The sequence below is a fragment of the Dasypus novemcinctus genome, chromosome 17 (assembly GCF_030445035.2).
Source record: "Dasypus novemcinctus isolate mDasNov1 chromosome 17, mDasNov1.1.hap2, whole genome shotgun sequence".
Taxonomy (NCBI): domain Eukaryota; kingdom Metazoa; phylum Chordata; class Mammalia; order Cingulata; family Dasypodidae; genus Dasypus; species Dasypus novemcinctus.
Window position 1 is genome coordinate 24,367,016 of NC_080689.1, and position 24,512 is coordinate 24,391,527.

The following is a 24,512-nucleotide window of genomic DNA, read 5'->3' on the forward strand; positions in this document are numbered from 1 at the left end:
CCTTCACAGATTGACAAGCACACAAACACACATGCTCACAATCTCTCTCTCACCCCCTGCCCTCCACACAAACTCAATCCTCATCCTCACTATAAGGCTGCATTTGTAATTTTTTTAAAAGGCACCTCTCATTCTCTAGCTATTGCCTTCTAGATGATATTTATTTTTGTTGTTGTTGTTAAAAAGCCTTAACGTTCAATGTATAGTTCAGTACTGAGAATAGAGTATTTTTCAATTCACATTTGAATAGCCAGGTTTTCTTACATTCAGATTTTAATAAACTAGAATGACAGTATTTAAAACAAGCATGCTAGCCTATAACGAATAGAGTATATACAGTAATTTAAACATTTGGAACTATATATTATAATGCAAAAGCAAAGAGCACAACACTCATCATATTCATCATTATCTGCTGTATATACTACCTCAAAAAGTGAAAATACAAAACAGTAAAATGCACCTATGGTCTTATATATAATATATATATCCTATATATATATTATATATATTTCTAGAATATATATAATATATATTTATAAAATATACATACATCTTAGACATTTTCAAATAAATCTTCAGTATCTCCAAAAGAAATCTACAGCAAGAATCCTGAAGGAATGAAAGTTAGATAAATGAAAATTTCTCACAAGGTTCATTATCAGTGATACAGCTCAATCTCCACTTCTTTTAGTCATAACTAAAATGGTTATAAAAAGCTAAATACTTTGCATAACTAATTATCTGTTTAATGAAAAAAATTGCTAACCCTGTTCAATAGAAAAATACTGAAGGTCATTATATCCCTTATGTTAAACATCTGTGTATGGTTTGAGTTGTGAATGAGCTCCATATGACAGCTGAGTTTTGAGAAGGGTGCTGCAAGCTCCCAGAGATGTATCCACATCATAGGAAAACAAGGCAGGGACCCAAACCTCCTGTTGATTTCCATTCTCATATTAGTTCATCCAATACATTTCATTCAAAATATTTATAAACCAAACACTATGGAAGTATTCTGATGCCTATTAGAAATTTGGGTTTGTTCATTTTGTGAATTTTTGTTGAATTTTCAGTAGGTTGGGGAAAAAGTTAAAAGACATATATATGCCTGTATATGGTTGGAAGACAGCTTTGGCTCATTTCTAGGCTGAGACCATATGATGCTAGTGAAGAAGAATCTCTCCATGTACAATCTCCAATGGCACAGCAATGGCTTTCTAAGGAACTTTCAACAGTTCCATCATTTGCACTACAGTTTACATATCTCATAGTTTTTTCTACTAACAGAAAGATTTCAGCTATGAGGTATAAAATGAACAAGGGAAGAAGAGTGTCTTGGTTTTGAGAATTTCAGTGACGTAAGGTAAGCAGACACTGAAAACCTTGGGAGGTAATTAAAACAAGAACTAGTACAATAGTTTTGTGGTCATCTATAATAAATACACAAAATTGGAATTTTCCAGTATCCTGCAAATGTTAGGCTAGCAATGCCCTTTCTTCACTGTGTGAGGAGTAAGAGAGGAATTTACTGAACACAATGTGGAATTCTATAGCTGCATGGGAATGTAAGCATTCACCTGTTAGCTTATGTCTAGGTCAATTAATGTGATAATACAAAGGGGTCTCTTGAGCTTACAGTTAACACAAAGCACAAAGCACATATGAAATGAAAAGGTGGCTATGCCAAAATACTATATCTGTATAAAAATCAGGTAAATTAGCACAGGTCTTTAGCTTTAAAGAAAATTTGCCAGTTTGTTTCCTGCAGAATATAAAATGCAGCCAAGCAGAAATATGAAAGAAATATTTTCAATTTTTATCCACATTACCATCAGAATATTTCTTCAAGGTGTATGTGTGTGTGTGTGTATGTATCATCAGAGGCATCATTACTATGACAATGGAATATGTCAGGATAGGAATGTAGGAATTATTTTAATGGATTGAAAGTTATGGATTTTTAAAAGTGAGAGAATTTATATGTAAACTTTGGCAAAAATGTTGGTCATTAATAACTTATTTCTATTTTCTAGGTTGTCCTCTGTCATTTGGGCAAACAAAAGAATGGGTATGAGGAAAGGAGGGAGAAAGTTGTAGAAATCAGGTATGTATCACAGGAAGCCCAAGAGCTGACCAGGTGTGGGTCACAGATAAGGTGGGCTCAGGGAAGTCTAGTCCTTTAAGATACACTCTTTCCCCAGAAATAATACTGCCCATCAAAATATATTTTGTATTCCAGTTAAATAATGGGAGAGGGAAAGAGAGAGAACTCATCCATCCAGATTTCTAGGCAGTTCTTCTTGGAGATATTAATAGAGGACTTCTAGGGTACAAACATTTGTTTCTGCAAAAGTAGCTTACTTTTTGGACTATAAAAACATAATAATTATCAACTATTTTTGGTAGGTTCCAGATAATCTGAATGTGAGGAACAAAGAAGAAAGAGCAAAGATCATCTGAAACATGATGATGTATATGTTACTAAAAGAGTACTGCAAATAACTTGTCATTTCAATCATCAAAAGGGAAGATTTCATCAATATGAAATAATCACTCTGGTACTATAATTATCACAAGAATAAAAGAGAATTTTAAAATTAATATGATTATAGAGATATGCCCTGCTTGTCCTTAAAAATAAACAGAATCTCAATCCTGAATAAATTAAATCCTTTAGTAAATGCAGACTGTATCAACTATTCTTTATAATGTTGAGTATCTGGCAGGTAAACTTTAGAATGGCACCAAGTCTATTTTTTAAAATGTAATACAACTTAGAAATCTGCCTGCAAACTATTTGCTTGGCATTTCTGAATAATAATGTATTTAACATATTATTGCATTTCTTTTTTTCCCACCTGTATTAAGTATAATGCTTTACCAGTTGCTTTATATGAACAGCTGAAAGGACAGTTAAATTAAAAACTCATTGTAACACTGCCTGGCCATTATGCACAAAGGGGTTAGTATAGCAGATATGGTAAAGATTACTGTTCTGACTACATAATGTGTTTAACAAGATTTCTCAGGGGAGAACTAGGTCTAAGTTTCTGTTCTTCCTGAACTCATTCCCAGCCATCAAGCTTTTTAATTATCCATTATAGAGAATATTTACTCTTTAGGGACAAACTAAATCTTGTGTTCGCTCAGGCCTGCCTTGCGAATTAGAAAAACCTCTGAAATAAAAGCATCTAGTTTGGGGAAATTTTGAGACACTTTTCAGGCTCACAGATTCAGCTGAGCTTGCAGCAACCTGAACAACCTTAATTTTAGAAAACAATATACAAATTGCAAAACTACACTTTAACAAATGTTCTCTGTGCTCCTTCGGCAGAACAAAAGGGCAGGATGAGATGACTCTTGCCCTGGACTTCTTTTGTGCAGTTGATTATTTATAAAGAGCTAGAAGGTGAAGATGATGCATTGTGTCATACAAAGACTTTAGCCAGTGCGTCAGCTCCAGCACTGGCTATATAGCATTTGGATGGGTGGAAAGCTACATCATGAATTGATTCTTCAAACTTTTTCCGATGAGCTGTGAACTCTTGGATACATGTCTTACTTTCTAGGTTCCATAAACGTATTGAACAGTCATGACCTATACCAAAAGAAAGGAAAAATTACATTCATGAAAATGATAAGGAAAAACAAATAATCCACAGTTGATATACTTACTGCCAGACATTAAGTACAGGCCATTAGGATCAACAGCTAAACTTGTAACAGCTTCTAGATGTGCTACCATCGAGTGGATCAGTTTGCCTTTGGGAAAAAAAAAATGTTGTTCTTTACTAATGACTTTTCTCTGAATATATGCCAGCTACCACATGAACAGTCGCTGCTCCAGTCATCCCTCTCTGGGTACTTATTGCATCGACAGCGTTTTCCATGAGCTAAAACAACATGTGCCTCCCTCCTGCCTCTACTCATGGAAATGAAGAGAAACAACAGACTCTCAAATGTCAGATTATATTTTTGTCTTTCAAACTATAGTATCTGTACATAAAATCAGTAATCTATACATAAAGAGCCCATTAAGCCATGTTCATTAATTGGAACTTGGATATTATTAATCACCTACTTTGCATGTTTTAGCTAAAGGCAAATTATATAGGTTGTAGAACACTTCAAATACACAGAGAGAAAGAAATTGTGACAAAGACATAGGAACAAAGTGAAAATGTGGCCCAATTTTGGTGGAAACAATATATGGAAAGGGATTAAATATTAAAATACTCATCATCATTATAGCTACGTCAAGTCAGTAAAAGCCAACATTATTTATAAAGGCAATAGTAGATACTTGGGAAAACATAGCTGCTAATACAGGGCACTTTCCTCCTAGCATAGCCAATAAAATTTGGGAAAGCCTCCATGGCCCAATTCAAATCAATCGGTACTAAATAGTCAGGATTATAATATAGAAAAGATCAGCCCATGGAAAAATGAAGGAAATAAACCAAATGACCCAAGGGTTTTCCATCGCAACACTAATACTTTTCAATAATTGAACAATTTTAAACAAAACATAAAAATCATATGCCTCTACTTTCAACAACATGTCTATTTTTCCCTAATATATTCACAGCACTAGATAATTTTTATTGGTATTTGAATGATTTCACTCATTGTATCCCTAATAATAACCTTGGCTCTAGGGCCTAAATAAAGCATTTACTCACTAGGAAATAAACCAAGATGATTCTATATTCTACAATAAAGACTAGTTCTTAGCAGCTATGGATGTCGTATGAACAGAAACTGAGCTGATAAGAGTATTTGTGTTTTCGTGCCTATGAAGCCATAAATAGACAAAAAAAATTAGTCTACTATGCTGGGGTTTTTGTATTGTTTTTTGTTTTTACTTTAATAATAATCAATTTATAACGAATTCTTACCTGTATTGTTATCGTAGAATTTGATGTGCCTGTCTTCATGAGCAGTGATGCTGATCGGAAGAGTGGGATGACTGATGACTCTATTTATTTGGCAGGAAGAGTTGGCTGCTACAAAGAAAAAAATTAAAAAGCAACACAAATGAGACAAAGCTATTATATCTTTATACAAAGGAGAACTGAATATTCATATAAGAGATTAAAAAATTACATGATGTTACTTTAATTTGTCTTTAGTTCAGTTATTCTGTGATTGTGTCCATAATTTTAATGTTAGGAATTGAGAATAACCTGAGCTATACTATAATGACATATCTAGAGGTGCTAAAGAATTAGAATTTCCTTTTCTACACCTGCTATCTAAGGGTGCCACCTATGGCTTAGGCTGGAACCTCTGATATTTTTCATTTTATAAGTTTTGTGATATTTCTGGTAACTTTAATCAAGTTCCAATACTAAGTGCAGATAAACCCCAAATTTAAACCTCAGCTCTTTCTATATAGGAAGCTCTTTATCATAGTAATCATCTACAGGTAAACATGGCAAAGACAGTTTCTTAATCCTTACCTTCTCTTCATCATCATAATAGAAATGGTCATCATTTGAGAATCCACCAGATTTGGAATCTTAAAATAGCATCATTACAGTATCTATATTTGCACAGTATTTAATAATTTTCAAAGAGATTTCAAGTATATGCACAAGACAGGCAGGACACAGATCATTAGACTCATATCACGTAATACTAAGGTCCAGAAAACATTGTGACTCCCTCCACATCAGATGACAAAGCCAGAACCTAGATTTGGTCTTCTAACTTCTAACTCTATCCCAAATAAATGGCACATGCACACCAGTCAATTGCCAAAGCTGGTAACTAAACAACCACAAGTTCCTCCTGAAAGTTCTTTATCAAAAGGAAATCAATAATTTAGAAGAATTAAGGTTAAATAGTGATTTTTGTTCTGATAGTTTTTAAATGACAAAGAAAAAGCTACGTAAAGTTAATACTAATTTATGTTATAGTTTTAAAAAATTCATTATATCATGGTATGGGGTAGGGAGGGGGTAAGGGATGTCCTTATAAAGGGCATTATTGAGACAACTGACAAAATTTGAACATGAACAGTAAGTTAGACAATAGTATTGTGCCAATGTTAAATTTCCTGATTTTGATTACTTACTGTGCTATGTAAGAGAATGTCCTTGTTCTTAGGAAATACATGCTAAAGTATCTAGGGGAATAGGAGTATGATGCAACTTACTCTCAAATAGTTCAGATAAAAAAATTAAAAACATATAAAGAGTGATGAAGCATATGTGATAAATGTGGTAAAATGTTAAAAACTGGTATATCTGGTTGAAGGGAAGTCAGAAGTTCTTGTACTATTTTTGCAACTTTTCTATAACTCTGAAATTACTTCAAACTAAAAAGTTAAAAAAAAGCTAAATCCTAGTACAGGTATTATGAATTTTTAGCCATATACTAAAAAATATTTATAAGAAAAATAGCAACAGGTCTGAGCTATAATAGTATTAGTCTAATGTTATTTTCATGGTGGTTCCTAGAAAATGACATCTTAAAAACTGAAGACAGTCTTTTTCCAATGCTAGTTGCAGGTGTTACATAGCCTATTACTTAAGTATAGGACAAAAAGTCACTTGACCATATGGAGTAATTTTCGACTGAGAAGGATGCTTGGTTTCAATGTTTAGACTAAGGATTTTCCCCCCAGAGATAATACACCATTGATCAAAATCCTCTGCAAGATCTAATAAGAAAAGAACAATAGCAATAAAATAAGTATTAAAAAAAAAAAGTCCCATATAGTCTGCGAAGTTTCTGATAATATCATCTATCACTTTAAGATCTAGGAAATGAACATGATAGTAAATAAACCAAATCATGAAAGAAATCAAAGAATATCTGGTAATTTTTCAATGAAGTTTCTTCATATGGTGATAAATCAAACAAAGGCAAACTGCAAGAACACTAAAAATAAATTCAAGGCCATCATTCTAACAATGAATCTAGAATAATCCTCCAAATATTCGTATTTAGCTTGCTTACTTAGAGACAGTTCACAAGTACCTAATAACTTGCTTCAACTACATTTTAGTTTATCAAAATCAAATTGCCACTGCTTTCATTTTGAGTTGTACTTCGTATATTCCTTATTAAAAACAAATAGGACTTCTGGTCGGCCAAAATGGTGAGCGAAATGCTCCTGAGTTCTGTTTCCCCACAGAATCTTTAAACAGCTAGCAAAAAATGACAGAGCCTTTGTCCTCAAAACTCCATAAAAGAATTAATGAGTTGCAGTTACTGGGCAAGGAATCCAGAAAACACAACTTAAAAATGGTAGAAGCTTGTGTGCAATGTGAAAACTGGCCTACACTCTCATTAAGGATCCCTGGCCCTGTTCAGGAAGGGGGTAGAATAGGCCCTATGTGCATAATGGGGTGTATGTCCACACCAATCCATTGGTGGCATGCCAAAGTACTGAACTGGACACTTGCCTTTGGTTAGCCATCCCACAAAATGCCTTGCATGCAGAAGCTTAAAGACAGCTAAAGCAGGGTAAGAAACAATAAAATCAAAGTAAACTGGGGCAGAAATCTGCTGGCTTCAAGACACAGAATAGAGTATCCAGGAACCAGGGCAAGTTGAATTTATAGGGAGTAGAGAGGGCACTTGGATCCCTGTAAATACAATAATTCTTAAAACCACGAGCAAAAGCCCAGAGTAACATGTATGCCAAAAAAAAGGTAGAGACGACTACACTTTTCAACTTGGATTGATCTATGAGGTGGAGGACTAAACTCTGAAGGAGAATATAGGCCAAAACAAAGTCAATCTGCAATGACTGTGAAGGTGCATTTTGCTTTGGCTTCTTTTGTTTTTTTTTTAGCTCGTGGAACTCAAGGAAATCTCTGTCATATCACTATCGGGATACACATTTAAGAAACAGCCTAGGGACTAAATCCTAGAGTGAACACATTAAAATATGAAAAGGTACACTATGTAGCAAAAAATTACAAGACAAACAGGAGATGGCCTTTCAAAAGAACAAGATAAAACCTCAGAATTCATTAATGAAGAAAACCAGACTTTGGACATATTAGACAAAGACTAAATGATCTTCAAAATGCTTAAAGAGGTAAAGGAAAACACCGAGAACCAACTAACAAATCAGGAAAACAATGAATGAACAAAGTGATAATCTCAATTAAAAAAAAAAAACAAACAGGAACCAAATGGAAATATTGGAGAAAAGCCTACAATAACTGAAATGAAAAATTCCCTAGAGGGTTTCAACTGCAGATTGGAGCCAACAGAAGAAAAAAATCAGTGAAATCAAAGAAAAGACAAAAAAGAAAAAAAAAGAAACTGAAATCAGACTGAGAAGCAAAAAAAAGATTTTTTAAAAAGCTAATAGAGTCTAAGTGACCTATGGGACACCATGAAGCATGCTAACATATGTATCATAGAAGTCCCAGAAGAAGAAAGAGGCAGAAGGAATAGTGAAAAAAATAATGGCAGAAAACTCCCCTAACTTAAGAAAAGATAAGAATATATACATTCAAAGAACCCAGTAAACCAAAACAGAATAAACTTGAAGATAACTACAACCAGACTCATTATCATCAAACTGTCAAATGTCAAAGACAAAGAGAATTCTGAAAGATGAAACAGAAAAGGGACATGTTGTGTAAGAGAGAGCCCCAATAATATTAAATGTCGATTTCATATCAGAAATAATGGGGACAAATAGGCAATGGTATGAAATATTTAAAGTGCTGAAAGTAATTGCAAATCAAGGATATTATATCCAACAAGACAGTTCTTCAAAAATGAGGGGGAGACTAGATCATTCCCAGACCTGCCCTATAATAAATGCTAAAGGGAATTCTTCAGATTGAAAGGTAAATTCACTGTAAGTAGACTGAAGTAGCATAAAGAAATAAAGATCACTGATAAGGTAATCCCCTGGGTAATTATAAGTGCCAGTACTGTTGTACTTTATTTTTGGTATGTAACTCCACATTTTACTTCTGACAGGTTCTAAAATGCAAATGCAGAAAAAGTAATGATAAATTTATGGTTTTGACATACAGTATATAGATAAAATTTGTAACAAATACAGCAAAGAAGTGGGGGGGTGGTGGTGGAAGGGGTAGAGAAACAAGAGTATACAGGAATTTGGCAACCTTCCAGTGGACCCTACTTTGGAAATTATGCTCCCCAGTGTGACAGAGTTGGACTCAGTGGTGACTTCTCTACACATGGCTCTTTTTCCCCTTCTATTTGAACCGATAGTTAGTACTAGAGTTGATTGGTATATGTCCAAGAGACTTAAATCTTTGGGCTGTCCATGTGCCATTTGGGCCCTAAATCTCAAAAGAGTTGCAATACCTACTCTCCAGTTCATTGGATTCACCCAGGACAACTATCAAGGAGATAAGGATGGGCAATAGCCATCCCAAGGAACAGACAGAGAGTCTGCAACCTCAAGCAAGATAGTCCCATCCATCTGCCCCATGGGATGTAAGTCCACTCTCAATTAGAGGCAGAGTGAACATCACTATCCCAGAATCCTCAAGACTGCGGAATGAATGATGGGCTAGAGTAGACTTACTGTTATTCTACTATTCTATTATAAACTTATTGTTATTCTAGCAATGAAAGAACATTTATCATTGAGGTTCTGAGGGGAGGAAAGGGAAAAATAGGTGTAATATGGGGCCATTTTTGGGACATTGGAATTGTCCTGAATGAAATTGCAATGACAGATACCGGCCATTATATATCTTGCCATAACTTACAAAATTGTGGGCGAAAGAGTGTAAAATATAATGTAAACTAAAATCCATACTTAGCGGCAATGCTTAAAAAAAAAACAAAAACAGAAACAAAACCAGAAACAGAGAATATGCTACTGAAACTAAACCTCATGGTAACCACCCACACACACAACATACCTAAAAAACATACACAGAAAGAGCCCAAAATATTACAATACAAAAAAATCAAACAAGTATGAGAGTAATCAGTAAAGGAAGAACTGAGAGACCAAAAAGTTGTAAGACTTACAAATAACAAATAGCAAGAAGGCATTGGACAAAATCCAACATCCCTTCTTGATAAAAACACTTAGAAAACTAGGAATAGAAGAAAACTTCCACAACATGATTAAAGGGGAATTATGAAAAACTCACGCCTAACATTATATTCAATAATGAAAGAAGGAAGACTTTCTTTTTAAGATCAAGACAAGGATGTCCACTATCACCATTGTTGTTCAACACTGTACTGGAAGTTCTAGGCAGAGCAATTAAGCAGAAAAATAAAATTTATCCAAATTGAAAATGAAGAATAAAACTTTCCCTATTTGCAGACGACATGATCCTATACATAGAAAATTTGGAAAAGTCCACAACAAAGCTACTAGAGCTAATAAATTCAGCAGAGTGGCAGGATACAAGATCAATATGCAAAAAGCAGAGGGATTTCTATTCAATGGTAATGAACAATCTGAAGAGGAAATCAAGAAAAATTTCATTTACAGCAGCAACAAAAATAATTTTATCTGGGAAGAAATTTAACCAAAGATACAAAGTACTTGTACACAGAAAATTATAAAACACTATCAAAAGAAATTAAATAGGACATTCCATCTTCATGGGTTGGAAGATTACCGTTAAGATGTCAATTCTACCCAAAGCAATTTACAAATTCAACACAATTCCAACAAAAATGGAAATCAATCATCAAATTCATTTGTAAGCGTAAAGGGTCCTAAATAGCTAAAATCATCTTTTTTTTTTTTAAAGATTTATTTATTTATTTAATCCCCCCCCCACCCCCCGCCCCGTTGTCTGTTCTCTGTGTTTATTTGCTGCATCTTGTTTCTTTGTCCGCTTCTGTTGTCGTCAGTGGCACGGGAAGTGTGGTTGGCGCCATTCCTGGGCAGGCTGCACTTTCTTTCGCGCTGGGTGGCTCTCCTTACGGGCGCACTCCTTGCGCGTGGGGCTCCCCTACGCCGGGGACACCCCTGCGTGGCAGGGCACTCCTTGCGCACATCAGCACTGCGCATGGGCCAGCTCCACACGGGTCAAGGAGGCCCAGGGTTTGAACCGCGGACCTCCCATGTGGTAGACGGACGCCCTAACCACTGGGCCAAGTCCATTTCCCTAAAATCATCTTGATAAAAAACAAAGGTGGAGGACTCACACTTCCAGATTTTAAAACTTATTACAAAGCTATAGTAATCAAATAAGCATGGTACTGGCGTAAGGAAAGATATATACATGAAGGGAAATTAACCCTCACATTTATAGCCAACTGATTTTTGACAAGGGGATGAATACCATGCACTTGGGAAAGAACCGTCTATTCAACAAAAGGTGCTGTGTAAATTGATATCCATATGGAAAAGAATATGGACCCCCTACTCACACCATATACAAAAATCAACTCAAAATGGATCAAAAACCTAAATATAAGAACCAAAAACCATAAAACTCCTAGAAGAAAACAAAAGGGAAACATCTTCAGAACTTCCTGTTAGGCAGTGGTTTCTTAGATTTTAAAGAAAAATCACAAGCAACAAAAGAAAAAAGCTAGGTAAATGGCATATTATCAAAATTAAAAACATTTGGGCATCAAAGAACTTTATCAAGAAAGTGAAAAGACAACCTACAGAAGAAAATATTTGGAAACCACATATCAGATAAGGGTTTAATATCGAGAATATATAAAGACCTCCTTCAACTCAATAATTCACTTTCACCTTGAGGCATGCTTGGTCTAAATTTGAAGAAAAAAAGAAAATACGCTAAAATACGCCAGAGTAAAACAATAAAATCCAATATAAACAGTTATGGGGTAGACCACAGTCGAACACAATAAAAATTAATTTACATTTATTTTATATAACTCTAAAGTAATGAAATTAATTTAGGAAATGCCAGAATACATTATTATAAGTCAAAATAATTACTTATTCTAATGATGCTGACTTTTTCAAAACATTCTTGGCATTCCTCTTCTGCAAATGCTTCTAGGATCTGGCAAAAAAGTCATTATCTCTTGAGGAAAAACAAAATTTCCTAGTTTAATTTATCTATCTTCTCCACAGATGCTATCATAACAATTTGTCTTTAAAAATCAACATTTACCTCTCAGGATATTAAAAAGAGTCAGCCACAATCTCTGAAGGCAATTCCCCAAATGCTCACATCCTTTTAAATTTCATATTGTTTTTTTCATTTTATCACTTTAATCTTAGGTCATAGATTTAACAAGATTTTAAGTTTACTTATATACTAAACCCTAAACTTCTTGGCAAAAAAAAAAAACACCTTTTTTTTCCTTTTCCATAATTTCAATTCTGATAGTGATTATAATTTTTATTAAATTAAAAAATACATATTCAAACATAGACTTTTAAAAATGAGTATACATACTTGTATCTAGGTTGGATTCTAAAGTGAGAATGCGTTGTTGTGTTTCCATATTAAAGATGCTAGTATATCCTTTGCTGAATGATGCTACCATATGGCACGGGTCACTGCTCACTAGATCCACAGAGGCAGGGATTCCCAACTCTGAGAGTCAGAATATATTCAAAGAGAATGACAATTAGAGAGTATACCTGATACCATGCTTAAAATATATAGCAAAACAAACAGTGGCATAATTTTATTAAGATGTAAATAAGGGGAAGCGGATGTGGCTCAAGTGACTGGCCTTCCACCTACCACATGGGAGGACTCGGGTTTGACCCCTGGGGCCTCCTGGTAAAAAAAAGAAGCATGCCCGCATGGCAAGCCACTGCCTATGCAAGTGAGTCGCACATCAAGATGATGATGCAACAAAAGAAAGATAAAGGGGTGAGTCAAAGCAAGGTGCAACAGAAACCAGGAACTGAAGTGATACAAGTGTCAGAGAACCTCTCTCCACATCGAGGTCCTCAGGATCAAATCCTGGTGAATCCTACAGGAGAAAGTGAGAAGACAAAAGGAGAAATAGATACAGAAGATCACACAGGGAATGGACACAGCAAAAATAGCAGGGTGGGGGGAGGGGAAAATTCAAAAAAAATTTTAAAAGACGTAAATAGGGCCTGACACTATTAAAAATTAGCTCTTAACCATTCAAAGGAGACTACCTCCTTCATTACTTTTTCTAAAAATTTATTTTCTCTTATTCCTGCATTACTTTTTAAATTTTTTATTTTTTAAAAATTTATTTCTCCCCACTCCCTCATAGTTTCCATTTGCTGTGCCTGTTTGTTGTATGCTAGTCTTCTCTTTCTAGTGGGTACTGGGAATTGAATCCAGTACCTCCGATGTGGGAAGGAGATGCCTAAGCACCTGAGCCACCTCCATTCCCAGCTGTGTTGCATCTCTCATTTTTTTCTTTGCTGTGTCTCCTTGTTGTGTCAGCTCACCACAATAGCCCATCGTGCCAGCTCACCATCTTGCTCATCTTCTCCAGGAGGCACCACGCGAACCCAGAACTCCCATGTTATAGAGGGGAGCTCAGCTACCTGAGCCATATCCACTTCCCTCCTTCATTACTTTTTGACCTTTCCTATTTTATTATCTTTACCTATTCATCAGATCTTCCACCTACTACTCAACTAATGTATTCATGGAATGCAAGGTAATTCTAATGCCAGGGAGAGAAATTTATTCCCAAAACAAAGTGCCTTTATTCAGAAAGCAAATGGAAAGCATTTATGGCTATGGGCTACAAGATTTGTTGCTTACTACTTCATTCTGGGCTTAGAGTGGCATAGTGGGAGTTCTTCATTTAAAAAGCTCATCTCTTAATAGGAATTCTAAGTCATCAGAAATATGTTATTTAAAAAATAGGGAAGCAGACTTGGCCCAGTGGTTAGGGCGTCCGTCTACCACATGGGAGGTCCGCGGTTCAAACCCCGGGCCTCCTTGACCCGTGTGGAGCTGGCCCATGCCCAGTGCTGATGCGTGCAAGGAGTGCCGTGCCACACAGGGGTGTCCCCGCGTAGGGGAGTCCCAAGTGCAAGGAGTGCGCCTCGTAAGGAGAGCCACCCAGCGCGAAAGTAAGTGCAGCCTGCCCAGGAATGGCGCTGCACACACGGAGAGCTGACACAAGATGACGCAACAACAACAAAAAAGAAACACAGATTCCCGTGCCACTGACAACAACAGAAGCGGACAAAGAAAGAACACACAACAAATGCAACAAATGGACACAGAAAACAGAGAACAGACAATGGGGGCGGGGGGAGGAAGGGAAGAGAAATAAATCTTCAAAAAAATAAAATAAAATAAAAATAAATAAAAATGTTAATTATTTTATTGTTAGACTAATACAAATATCAAATGCAGCTAATTCATCAAAAGCTAGAGACAAATTATGATAGCTCAACAATAAAGAATATGGATTTATTTACTATCTAGAATACGTTAAAATTTGGAACTTACTTGTAAACATAAAAAGGAGAATGAGGGAAGCCGATGTGGCTCAACTGATAAAGAGTGTCCACCTACCCTACCCTAAGACCCAGCCATTTCCCTTCTAGGCCTTGACCTATGAACATATACTTTGTTCACAATAGCCCAAAGTCCATCAAAGAGGAATATTAATAAACAAATTATGATTTTTTCATATACTAAATATTATTAAACAATAAAAAAGAAATGGGTTATTACTGTTTCCAACAACATGGATGAATGTCAAAAAAATCATAGTGAAAAGTAAAAAGATATAAAGGTTTTCTGTATTATTCCATTTACATGAAGTTTTATAATAGTTTATCAATCTACAGTGAAAGAAAGAAAAACAGTTGATGCCTCTGGTTGGAATGGAAGAGAGACTGGGAAGGACACACAGGAACTTTGGGGGAGGAAAAGGAAATGTTGTATTTGTTTTTTTAAAGATTTATTTATTTATTTATTTTTATTTCTTCCCCTCCCCCCTCCCCGTTGTCTATTAGCTCTGTCTATTCACTGTAGGTATTCTTCTGTGTCCACTTGGATTCTTGTCAGTGGCACCAGCAATCTGTGTCTCTTTTTGTTGCGTCATCTTCCTGCGTCAGCTCTCTGTGTGCGTGGCACCACTCCTGGGCAGGCTGCGCTTTTTTATTTTTTTGCACGGGGCAGCTCTCCTTATGGGGTGCACTCCTTGTGCGTGTGACTCCCCTATGCAGGGGACACCTGTGTGGCACGGCACTCCTTGCGTGCATCAGCACGGCGCATGGGCCAGCTTACCACACAGGTCAGGAGGCCTGAGTCTGAACCCTGGACCTTCCAAGTGGTAGGTGGACACTCTATCAGTTGAGCCAAATCCGCTTCCCTGTATGTCTTGATAGGTGTGTGAATGACAGGGGTACATGCTCTGTGCAACTCAATGAAATGTACACTTAAGATCTGTGTAACTGAATAAATTATATCTCAATTTAAGAAGATTTAAGAAAAAAATACATGCTCTTTCACCAAATATTTTACTTTTAAAATTATATATAAGTTAGAAATACAATAAGCATACATTCGTTCCTTTAAAAACACCTTCGAATTTAACTTACACAAAAAGAGTTCATAAATTGATTACTTGTACAGGATAAGAAATTTTATTAAAAATTCAGCAAAATTATCAATTTAAAAGCATGTACCTTGATTATCATTAAATACGCTTAGAGCTGGAGCAACCTCAGTTGTATTCCATAAACGCAGAGTGCCATCTGCGGAACAGGACAATAAACGCTGATGAGCTGCACTATAAGCCAAGCCCCATACTGCATCTGTGTGGCCAAACAGTGGGCCTCTCAAAACAGAAGGATCTAAACAAAACAGCAACAATGCAAAATCAGGAGAAAAAAACAAATCATAAAGGTACGTAGAATTCAGAGAAAGTAAAACATATAAAACAAAGGCACCTAACAGTATTAAAAATATGCTTTCTATTTTACTGTTCATCTGAAATGTTGCCATAATTAAAAACAGGCTTGCAAATATACAAATGTAGAGTCTAAAACTAAAAAGTATGCATTTCTTTCCCCTTAAAAAACATAGGCATTTCTGTCTCCCTCTTCTTTTCCTCCCCAGGATCAACCTTTCATTTGTCCGGATTTAAAATCAGCATGATAAAACAAATCATTTAAATTTAATCTACCTCCAAAGAAACCACAGTCCAAATTCCGTGGGGTAAAGAGAAAGATGTTCCCTCCTCTGAATTCTTCAACATTTTAAATATACCTCCCTCAGGCCTCTTAGCCTACTCTACCATGAATGGCAGTTATTGTTGGGAGCAAAAGGTCTTACATTCACAAGGGACATGACCTGAGACCTTACAGGAAGCCCAAATTCTCAAAAAGCAATAATAACTTAGATGAGGATGATGTTTGGGGGTGGGGATGAGGGCTGTCACACTGCAAAGTCTCATGATAAAAGTCATACTAGAAACTTTAATATATTATTAATCCTCACAATAACTCTAGAAAGTAATACTCTCAAGATGGTCTCCAGACGTTAAGTGTGAAAATGTCAATAGTGCTATCTGTCTTAACTCCCCTCTCAGTCAAATAATTCTTTAAGAACGTATTCAAGAGATACTATATGTCAATCACTATGCTAGAGGCTGGGGCCAAACCGATGATTAAGACACAATTAGGGAAGCGGACTTGGCCCAATGGATAGGGCGTCCGCCTACCACATGGGAAGTCCACGGTTCAAACCCCGGGCCTCCTTGACCCCTGTGGAGCTGGCCCATGCACAGTGCTAATATGCCAAGGAGTGCCGTGCCACACAGGGGTGTCCCCCTGCATAGGAGAGCCCCATGCGCAAGGAGCGCGTCCCGTAAGGAGAGCTGCCCAGAGCAAAAGAAAGTGCAGCCTGCCCAAGAATGGCGCCACACACACGGAGAGCTGACACGGCAAGATGAAACAACAAAAAGAAACACAGATTTCCGATGCCGCTGATAAGGATAGAAGTGGTCACAGAAGAACTCACAGCAAATGGACATAGACAGCAGACAACTGGGGGGGCAGGGGAATGGGAGAGAAATAAAAAAATAAAATCTTAAAAAAAAAATTGGCATCATATAATAGCAGATTTGAGGAGGCAGAAGAAAGGATTGGTAAGCTTGAAGAAATGGCCTCTGAAAGTGAACATATAAAAAAAGAGATGAAGAAAAGAATGGAAAAAATTGAACAAGGTCTCAGGGAACTAAATGACAGCAAAAGGCATGCAAACATGTGTCATGGGTATTCCAGAAGGAGAGGAGAAGGGAAATGGGGCAGAAGGAATATTTAAAGAAATAACGGTAGAAAATTTCCCAACCCTACTGAAGGACATAGATATCCCTGTCCAAGAAGCACAACGTACTCCCATCCAAAAAAATCCAAATAGACCAACTCCAAGACACATACTTATCAGAAAGTCAAAGGTCAAAGACAAAGAGAGAATTCTGAGAGCAGCAAGAGAAAAGCAATGCGTAACATATAAGGGATATCCAATAAGATTAAGTGCTGATTTCTCACCAGAAACCATGGAGGCAGGAAGACAGTGGTCTGATATATTTAAGATACTAAAAGAGAAAAACTTCTAGCCAAGAATCTTATATCCAGCAAGACTGTCTTTCAAATATGAGGGCAAAATTAGAATATTCACATATAAAAAGAACCTGAGAGAATTTCTAAGCAAGAGACCAAATTTTCAGGAAATACTAAAGGGTGTGCTAGCGCCTGAAAAGAAAAGACAGGAGAGAGGGGCCTGGAAGAAAGTCTAAAAATGAAGATTATAGCAATAAAAGTAACTAAAAGTGTCAAAAGAATGGTGAAAATAAAATATGACAGATAAAACTCAAATAGTCAGGAATAAACTTAACCAATGACATAAAGCACTTGTATTCAGGAAACTGCAACTCAATGTTAAAACAAATCAAAAAAGCCCTAAATAACTGGAAGAACATTCCATGCTCATGGATTGGAAGACTAAATATCATGAAGATGTCAATTCTGCGCAAATTGATAAAACAGATTTAATGCAATCCCAATAAAAATTCCACCAGCTTTAAAGAAAAAATTAAAAATGTGATCATTAAATTTATTTTTGGAAGGGGAAGGAGTCCTGAATAGCCAGAAACATCATAAAAAGGAAAAGTGAAACCTCATCTCCAGACTTTAAATCATATTACCTACCTATAGTGGTAAAAACAACATGGTACTAGCCTAAAAACAGATACAATAGACCAATGGAACCAAATTTATGGTTCAGAAACAGACCCTCACAGGTATGGTCAAGTGATTTTTGACTAGTCTGTCAAAGTCACACAGCTCGGGCAGAACAATCCATTCAACAAACGGTGCTGAAAGAATTGGACACCCATAGCTGAAAGAAGGAAAGAGGGACTCTATCTCATACCATATCCAAAAACTAACTCAAAATGGATCAAAAAACTAAAAATAAAAGCAAGAACCATAAAACTTCTAGAAGAAATTGTAGGAAAATATCTTCAAGACCTGGTGGTAGGTGGTGGATTCTTAAAGGAGATAAGAGAAGGACTGAGTGGACTGCTGACGTTTAATGTATGTAGAAGCTTTAATTAGCTTTACTGTAATATTGTGGAAATGTATAGAGTAGATAGTAACACACAGTGAGTAACAGTTAGTTTATAAATGGGGATGTGACTGAAAATGGTAGTCTAGTTATGTAAATGCCAACTGACAGAATGCTAGAGAATAATCTAGGAACTGGATACCACAGCAAACCAAGAGGTGAGTGAGAATTGTGGCTGATGGTATAGATGCAAGTGTCCTTTGTTAGCTAGAACAAGTGTATATCACTACTGCAGGGTGTTGGGAATGTGGAGAAGCATGGGGAAAAATACAGCTGGAGTGACCTATGGACTGTGGTTAGTAGTAATAATATAATATTCTTGCATCTATGCAAAAGATGTACTGTGTTGATACTGAGGCAGTATGGAAAATGTGAGCCAAATGTACACTATGCACATGGCAATAATCAGATATTATCTGTAGCAAATGACACACCACATTGTGGTGTGTTGGTGGAGGGTGTTGTTTGGGAATTCTGCACATGTGCATGATTGTTTTAGAAGTTTACAACTTCTGTCATAAAAAAATATATTTAAAAAATAATAATACAGTGAGTTGGGGGAAAAACACACCAAATGTAAGAAAAGAACTATGATTAGTAGTAAGATTTTGACAGTGTTCTTTCATAGTTTGTAACAAATGTTTCATGATAATGCAAGGTGTTGGTGGAGGGTTGATGTATGGGACCCCCTATGATGTCATGTATGTTTGCTTTATAAGTTTACAACTTTTACTGTACACTTAATTGTTTATATATGTTCATATATAAAGGATATAAAGATAACAATAATCGGATTGGTTAGGGGAAAAATATTTTGTTTAGTAGTAATATTTTAACAATGCTCTTTAACCATTAGTCAAAAAGGTTTAAAAACAATGCAAGTTATTGGTGGTAGGGTGAGATGTTACATGTTTGTTTGATGTTATATATGTTTGTTTTGTAAGTTCACAACTATTATGCATTTATTGTTTATGTATGTTTATGTATGAGTGATATATTTCAATAAATGAAAACAAAACAATACAAAACAAAACAAAAATAATGGATGTGCATATCTGGGGCATTAGGGGTATACTGGAGTTCCCTGTGTGGGGGTCTGTATTATTTTCCTAACTGCCTTGTAAATTTGAATGTATTTAAAAATTAAAAGTTTAAAAAAAGGGGGGGAAGGTGTGGTTGACCTGGGTCAGAATGAGAGACAATTTATCCTTTGAGGGAGAGGTAAAGAAAGTAGGGAAAGACATGGAATAGATAAATCTGTAAGACAACCAGAAGTGGGGTAGCAGTGGTGCTGGCATTTAGAGAAAGCATGCTAGGCCTCTGTTTTCTCCTTCAGAAAAGTCAGCTCTTTGAGGTAAGGACTCTGTTCGTTCATCTAACAGCCTGCAGCAGATTGCCTTAACACAAGATGTTAAATTCTTATTAAATAAATGTTGGGTGGAACTTTTATTTATTGAATTTCTTACCTTCACTTAGGTTTGGTGGCAAAATTAATATAAAGTGATAATGAAAATATATGCTTTTATGACATATTAAACTTTTACCTTTCTATAATTTAAGAAGACACAAAAATAATCAACTTTTATAAACTGTTTTTGCCAGAGGAATTCATAGTAACATCTAGTGGCAGATTATAATATGAATTTATGATTCATGGTACTGTTCCCAAGACTAAATAGGACTTCTTAACTCTTGAAACCTCTTAAATATTTTGGTGTTATGGACTTTAGAAATATTAACCTCTATACCCCTTCAATAATTGACCAAGGGGATGATGCCAATATTCATTTTTCTTCAAAGTTGTTTGTCAAAAATAGAGATGAAATATGATTACAGATTAGTTAATAATGTATCAAGTACCATACAGGTGCCTAAACTGAAGGAAACAATTGTCAATCAAGCTATCATTTCCAATCTATAAGACTTTAGGGTTAGGAGCCGTTTACTCAGGAAAAAAAGGTTTTTTTTTTCCTATTGGCATTATATATCAAAGTGCTTTTACAGGAATTCTTTTTAACAAAATAAAGATGTGGTTCTCTTTTTCCAATTTATTCTAAAAAATAATTATATCTCTACTATGCTATGAAAAAATTGTGTGAAGAGAAAATATTTATCTTTTCAGATTCTAAGGAAAATAAATACCATAAGAGTCATAGGGATCAATGCTGGGGTTCATAGTATTCCAGCCCTGGATCAGTCCATCAGTGCCTCCACTGTAACACTGCTCACCATTGCTGCTCATTACCACACATAGCACTGGACCTCTGGGAGAGAAAAAAAACAATTTCTAGTCACAAAAACCAGTTTGATAGTATGACATTAAAAGTAAGAATGTTTTTCCAAATGGCTTTTCTATTTTTTTTTTTTTTTTTGCTTTTTTACAATAAATAAAAACACTATCAAAGCATTGTTCATTTCCCTTTTGCTGCTAATCAGAGATTGGCAAACTATAGCCTGTCGACCAAAGCCAGTGGGTGGTAGGTTTTTTGTACAGCCCTCAAGCTAGGAATAATTTTTACATTTTTTAAGGTAGTTAAAAAGAAAACAAAAACAAAAAAACCAAGAGCATGCATAAAAGTCTACATGGCCTACAAACTCTAAAAACCATATACTGTCCGACCTTTCTAGAAAACGTTTGCAAACCTCTGTACTAAATCAACTGAACAAATTTCTTAAGCTCAAATGGAAACAGGAAAAGCATGCAATATATGATCACAATACAGAAAAATTTCAAATATTTTAAAAGCTAAGATTTAAGGATTTCTAATATTTAACCTAATTACCTCAACTTTAAGATATATAACTTAAACATCATGCAAGTAAAATCTAATTTCAGTGAGGATCCCTAATTCGTAGTGATAAACCTATTTCTGGTGTTATATTATCTGCTAGCTTCAGTTACAAAAAACACTACTACATACAAAAAATGCATTATCAGGCTGATTTGCAATGATGTTGGTTTAAAACATATAAAAGGCACATACTTACTTATGAGCCCTGAATGTATAAATAGGCTCTACATCAAGAGAAGTACTCCTAAATAACAGAGGAAAGATAATTTTACCATTCTCATTTTCAGTAGTGAACAGCATGATCAAACATATGTTATAAATTCACAGTTAAAAGCATTATGGTAACACACAATTATAGATTACAGGATACATAAGAAAGCTTACCAAAACCATATTTTCATGGCTTCAAAAAATAAGATCCTCACTTAATAATAAAATTCTGTTACAATGCTTTTAGCATGGTCATAACCTATTTGACTAAACAGAGAGAAAGTCTCACCCAAGTAAAACAATATGCCCCTGAAGGTAGAAAATTCTGAATTCAATTTCCTGTTCTGTTATTATCTCACAAATGATTTACTCTTTCAAAACTTCAGATTCCTCTATGTTTAAAACAAAACAAAAATGAAGACAACACCACACATCCCACAAGGTCTGAAATTCTATAAACAAAATGACCTGGGAGATGCATACAGTAGGATTTTGGTAAGTGGTACTTTAACTTCCTTGCCTTTCTTTGAAAGTTATTAAGTCTATGCTTGATACTAGTAAAAACTGTCCAAGCCATTCATTTATTCACCGCTCAGAACTTCATCAGGGGTACACTCACAGTACTTAAAAGTGATTAACATGATTGTTAATGGAAGCTGGATTTAAACTCAAGTACTTTCCATTTTCTACATTGTTTGCAGTTATTTATAGGCATATGTTATTCTTGGTCAAGAAACTTCCAAGTTTAAAGTTCAGAGGTAAAACAGGCCACTGTTTTATAATAAAGCATTCACATTATCTAGTCTAATGTGATGCCCACTGTGACCAAAGAAGTAGCAAGACAAAAGGTACAATTTATGGTCAAGAAACAATTTTTCTCTACTGAAGACAACTGATAAGAACCAATTTGGTTTTAGCAAGGTCTGGTTGAGCTATCAAAGCAGACTGATAAAACCAGTTTTTAACTGATTTATGAAAATGACTCACAGTAAGAATGCCACTGATCTCTTTTGAATGGGGCAATAGATGTCCTTTACCAGTAGTAAAATTTCCCTCAACAACTCCATCTCACATTCAGTCACACTCGTCATAGCAGTGCCTGATGCTGAAAGAGGGCCCTTGTTGGCAGATGTTGGGTTCTGGCATCCCCCTTGGTGGGGAATCAGAACCAACCTGGTCGCTGATAAAAGGGTTTGTCCTAACTCATGTCCATTCAAGAGAAGCACTAACAGGTAAGTGATGCCAACAATAGTGCCTTTCAGTCTGGACATACTGGTGGTATGGAAAGTACTTAAAGGCTCAAGGCCAAATGAAGAGACCAAAGAGAGATAGATCCCTTCTCCTCCCCCAAATCAGCCTTCTCTCCCATCTACCCCAGAAGTCCAAACCTAGGAAACAACAGGATCAGGGAATTGAGGATTTTAAACATGCCTAGAACTTATTACAAAAACAGCAGGAACATTCAGTAAAGAAAAGGGGTTCCCCAAACATGACAGCCATTTAAAACACTGTATAAGGATTATAATTAGCATTCAAAAACCCTGGGGAAACTATCAGATGGTATCACTTATTCCTTCTCAGTTTTCCAACTTAATATTAGACTGTGAATATGGAGGGAAAAATACTCTAAATTATAGGACACCATATAGAAGAAAGAACTAGAAGAGATATTTGGGATATTTAATGGTAAATTTTAAAAATATAGTATTTTTCTATTAAAAATGTTAATTAAAATATTCAAATAAAGTTATAATAGAATGTTCTCACTTTTTGGCTGGGGCTGTTTTCTGCAAGTTCCACATTTTTAACGTGTGATCCTCTGAAGCTGTTATCAAAACAGGCTCAATGGGGTGGAAAGCAAGGGCTCGAATACCATCAAAGTGACTTCTTAATGTAAACTTAGGGTTCCATGTCTTCCTCATTGCATCTTTATTGTTTGCTATCTATTAAAAGAAACAAAACGAAGATACATATACATTTGGTTGAGGATTGGAGGACAATTATATATTTTTTTAATTTAAATAGCCAAATCAATAGGAAAAATTAACAATATGCCAACAATAGCTTCCTATGAAGAAATGCAAAAGGTATTAACAAGAAAAAAGTTAACAAAACTCAATATAAAAAAGGGGATCAAATAATTTAATAATTTATGACAGATCTTTGACATAATCATTTAAAAAAGGATAATTAAATTCAACCTAAATTATAATAAATAAAGTTGTTTTGGATAAGAGTTACAAAATAAGTTTAACATTTTAGAATATGACCATAGTTTTGAGATTTTCAATACTTTCTAACAAGAGCTAAATTTTCTTCAGTTCTATTTTACATAACGAAAAGCACTTACTAAAAACAGATGACTGAACTGGTACAAAGTTCATAAACTGGGAAGAGATATGTTAAAATTGAAAGAGGCAATCAAGGGCAATTATACAAAATAGATTCCACTGGTATGGTAGATTAATTGTGTACACCAGAAAAACATGTTCTTAATCTTAATTCCTGTGGTTGTGAACCCATTGTGGACAGGAAATTTTAAAAAATGTTATTTTTAGTTACGGTGTGCTCAGCTGAATCAGGATGAGTCCTAATCCTATTATTGGAGGACTGATGGAGAAGACCACAGAGAGAAAGTCACAGGAAGAGCTAGAACCTAGAAGTCTGTGGGAAACCACAAGAGAAAAGGGAGGACATAGCCATGTTTTGAGGAAGTTAAAGAATGCCAAGGATTGCCAGCCCACAAGAACACCACAGTCTTCAGGGATAAGTAGTACCTTGCTGATGCACTGATTTTGGATTTCTCATAGCTTCAAAACTGTGAGTCAATATATTCCCATTATCTAAGCCACCCCATTTGTATGGTATTTGGTTTAACACCTGGGAAACTAAGATAGTTGGTAAATTAAATGTACCATTATGTTCCTTTTCTCCATGGTAACTCCATTTCAACAACCAAAAAACAGGCACTATTTTTCCCATGCCAATCAACAGCCAGTGTGTG

General features: G+C 35.5%; 1 protein-coding gene across 2 annotated transcripts in view; it reads right to left on the reverse strand.

Moving 5' to 3' along the window:
- Positions 1-1,069: 1,069 nt before the first annotated feature.
- STRN (striatin) overlaps positions 1,070-24,512 on the reverse strand; it is a 144,833-nt gene continuing 121,390 nt past the window's right edge. For both annotated transcript variants that reach the window (XM_058278391.2, XM_071208769.1), the window contains 8 exons: positions 23,276-23,451; positions 21,495-21,542; positions 20,649-20,770; positions 15,563-15,730; positions 12,369-12,509; positions 4,902-5,009; positions 3,679-3,765; positions 1,070-3,601 (listed from right to left, as the gene is read on the reverse strand). In XM_058278391.2, coding sequence (XP_058134374.1) covers positions 3,432-3,601; positions 3,679-3,765; positions 4,902-5,009; positions 12,369-12,509; positions 15,563-15,730; positions 20,649-20,770; positions 21,495-21,542; positions 23,276-23,451 — 1,020 coding nt within the window. In that variant the 3' untranslated portion in view covers positions 1,070-3,431. The remainder of the gene's footprint in view (positions 3,602-3,678; positions 3,766-4,901; positions 5,010-12,368; positions 12,510-15,562; positions 15,731-20,648; positions 20,771-21,494; positions 21,543-23,275; positions 23,452-24,512) is intronic.